The 2257-nt window shown below is 46.7% G+C and overlaps 1 protein-coding gene across 1 annotated transcript; it reads left to right on the top strand.

Annotated features, from left to right (window-relative positions):
- Positions 1 to 1225: 1225 nt before the first annotated feature.
- Positions 1226 to 2011, top strand: LOC136974343 (KRAB-A domain-containing protein 2-like). Its single transcript, XM_067269198.1, has one exon. The coding sequence runs from the start codon at positions 1226 to 1228 to the stop codon at positions 2009 to 2011; it is 786 nt and encodes a 261-aa protein (XP_067125299.1).
- The last annotated feature ends 246 nt before the right edge of the window (positions 2012 to 2257 follow it).

Here is a 2257-nt window from a genome sequence, read left to right as displayed (position 1 = left end):
GAACTCAGGGCAAGGTCCAGGAGGGACGAAGGCGGGAGTAGGCGGGCAGCGGCGTGGCTCGCTGGCGTACAGCTGATTGAAGTGGCTATAAAGCTGCCAGTCATTAATCTTGCAATATTTAGGTTGGCCGCTGATGACGTGGTCCATGGCTTTTTTCCGATTAAGTCTGTATAATCGTTGTATCCTTTTGGCGCCTTCGGCTATGGGGGTTTGAGAGGTAGGGTGCTGGTTGACAGCGATGGTTGTGTCAGACACAGCGCAGATGTTTTGTGCAAGGCCGATGAGATCTTCGATCATGACATCCAGCATGTCACCATCCATGGCAACGTCGAAGCGGTCTCTCCAGTGTAACACCCAGGTAGGAGGCTGAGGAGCACACTGAGTGCGAGACTGAGGTTCAGCGTGGGCGGAGGATGTTATTGGAGGCATAAGGTGAGGTAGCACTATGGGCTCATCATCAGGGGCGCCATGTGCGGTGCCGACGGGTCTCGTGGGTGAACTGGCAGGGCTTGACGGTCCAATAGGAGGTCTGGGGATGAGAAGGCTTACCTGGGCTGCGGATGTAGTCGCAGCAGGGGTAGTAGACTGCTGGCTGACAGGTGGTGATGCAACGGATGCTTGACGTCTGCGGCGATGCGGGCGCCGCACTAGTGGAGGTAGGGCGTCGCAGGAGTCGGCCGGTGACGGAGCTTGAGAGTTGCTGGTTGCCGGGCTGGTGTGAGCCGGTGATGAGGCCTGGGTTGTAGAGGTGTTGGCATCGGAGGCGGCAGGTTGTTGGCTAGTAGTCAGGGACGTGGACGAGACTCGACGTCTGTGGTGACATGAGCGTCGCACTAGTGGAGGTAGGGCGTCGCTGGAGTCGGCCGGTGACAAAGCCTGGACGTTGCTGGCCGCAGGGCTGGTATTGGTTGGTTGAGGAACCTGGTGGTCAGGGTCGCTGCTGATGGCAGGTGAAGGGCTGATGTTGGTCCGAGAAGGTGGTTTGGCAGCGGGGGCAGGAGAGATGCCTTGAGAGGCAAGGTATGCCTCGTCTAGGCCATAGTCCTTACTGCGATGGGTACGAACAATGTTGTATTTAAATTTATGTAAACAATGTCAAATGAAACATAGTGTACCTAAAAAAGGTATTGTTGTGAAACCAATGGTCAGTTCGAATTTAAACTCAAGATGTCAAGTTGATCTGATAGAGCTGCAGTCACACAGGGATGGCGAATGTAAGTTCATAATGGTGTATCAAGATCATTTAACAAAATTTTTCCAGCTACAACCTTTGAAAACTAAGACAGCTGAAGAAGTAGCATATCACCTTCTTCAAATATTTTTAACATTTGGTGCCCCAGCTATATTGCAATCAGATAATGGTAGCAAATTCTGTAATCAAGTCATATCCAAACTATATGCTATGTGGAAAGATGTTAAGATAGTTCATGGAAAGCCTCATCATAGTCAAACACAAGGCTCAGTTGAAAGGGCCAATCAGGAAATACAGAATATGTTAACTGCATGGATGAACGATAATGATACAAATAAACGGTCAGATGGTTTGCCCTTTGTTCAATTTGCCAAGAACACTACATATCACGAAGGAATATGCCAAAGTCCTTATGAAACCAAGTTTGGTGTTAAACCAAAAAGAGGCATAGCATCATCATCATTGCCTGGCAAACAAATTGCAAATATTGAAACCAAAGAACAGCTTGAAGAAATTGTTGATACTTTTGAAGAAAATTTGAGCAGTGGCCATAACGAATACCATATTCCAAAGAAAAATATTGAACAGGAGCTGCAACCCACCACATCTTCATATCAAGCCCTGACTGAACAACACAAATTTATTTCTATAAAAAGAGCGGCCTCAAAAGACAATCTTCTACTGCAAGCAACAAAAATGTTACGAACCTCAAAAAGAAAATTTCTGCTCAAATTGGTGATACTGTATGAATACAAGTCCCTGATGTCGACCGTGGCTGTACAGATGCCCAAAATGTGTTGGCGGTTGTTGTTGGAATAGAAAACTCCGACTTTTATAGATTAGCAAACAAAAAAGGTACCTTCAAGCAGCTTTATACCCGTAATCAGTTCTAAATTTGTAAAGAAAAGTTACTTTCCATAGATGAGATTTCTTCTCAAGAAATATTGCTGAGAGAAGCAGCTGCAGCTAATTCGAAAAGTGGAGGGCAAGGCTATACACGCTGTCATTGCAAAAAGTATTCCTGACTAAATGCAGTTGTAAAGGCAAGTGACTCTTGTGCAATTC

Source organism: Centruroides vittatus, unplaced genomic scaffold (genome assembly GCF_030686945.1).
Source record: "Centruroides vittatus isolate TY-2023 unplaced genomic scaffold, ASM3068694v2 contig_347, whole genome shotgun sequence".
In the NCBI taxonomy this organism is placed as follows: domain Eukaryota; kingdom Metazoa; phylum Arthropoda; class Arachnida; order Scorpiones; family Buthidae; genus Centruroides; species Centruroides vittatus.
The sequence above is the reverse complement of the archived record's forward strand: the minus strand, read 5'-3'. Positions and strand labels throughout refer to the sequence as shown.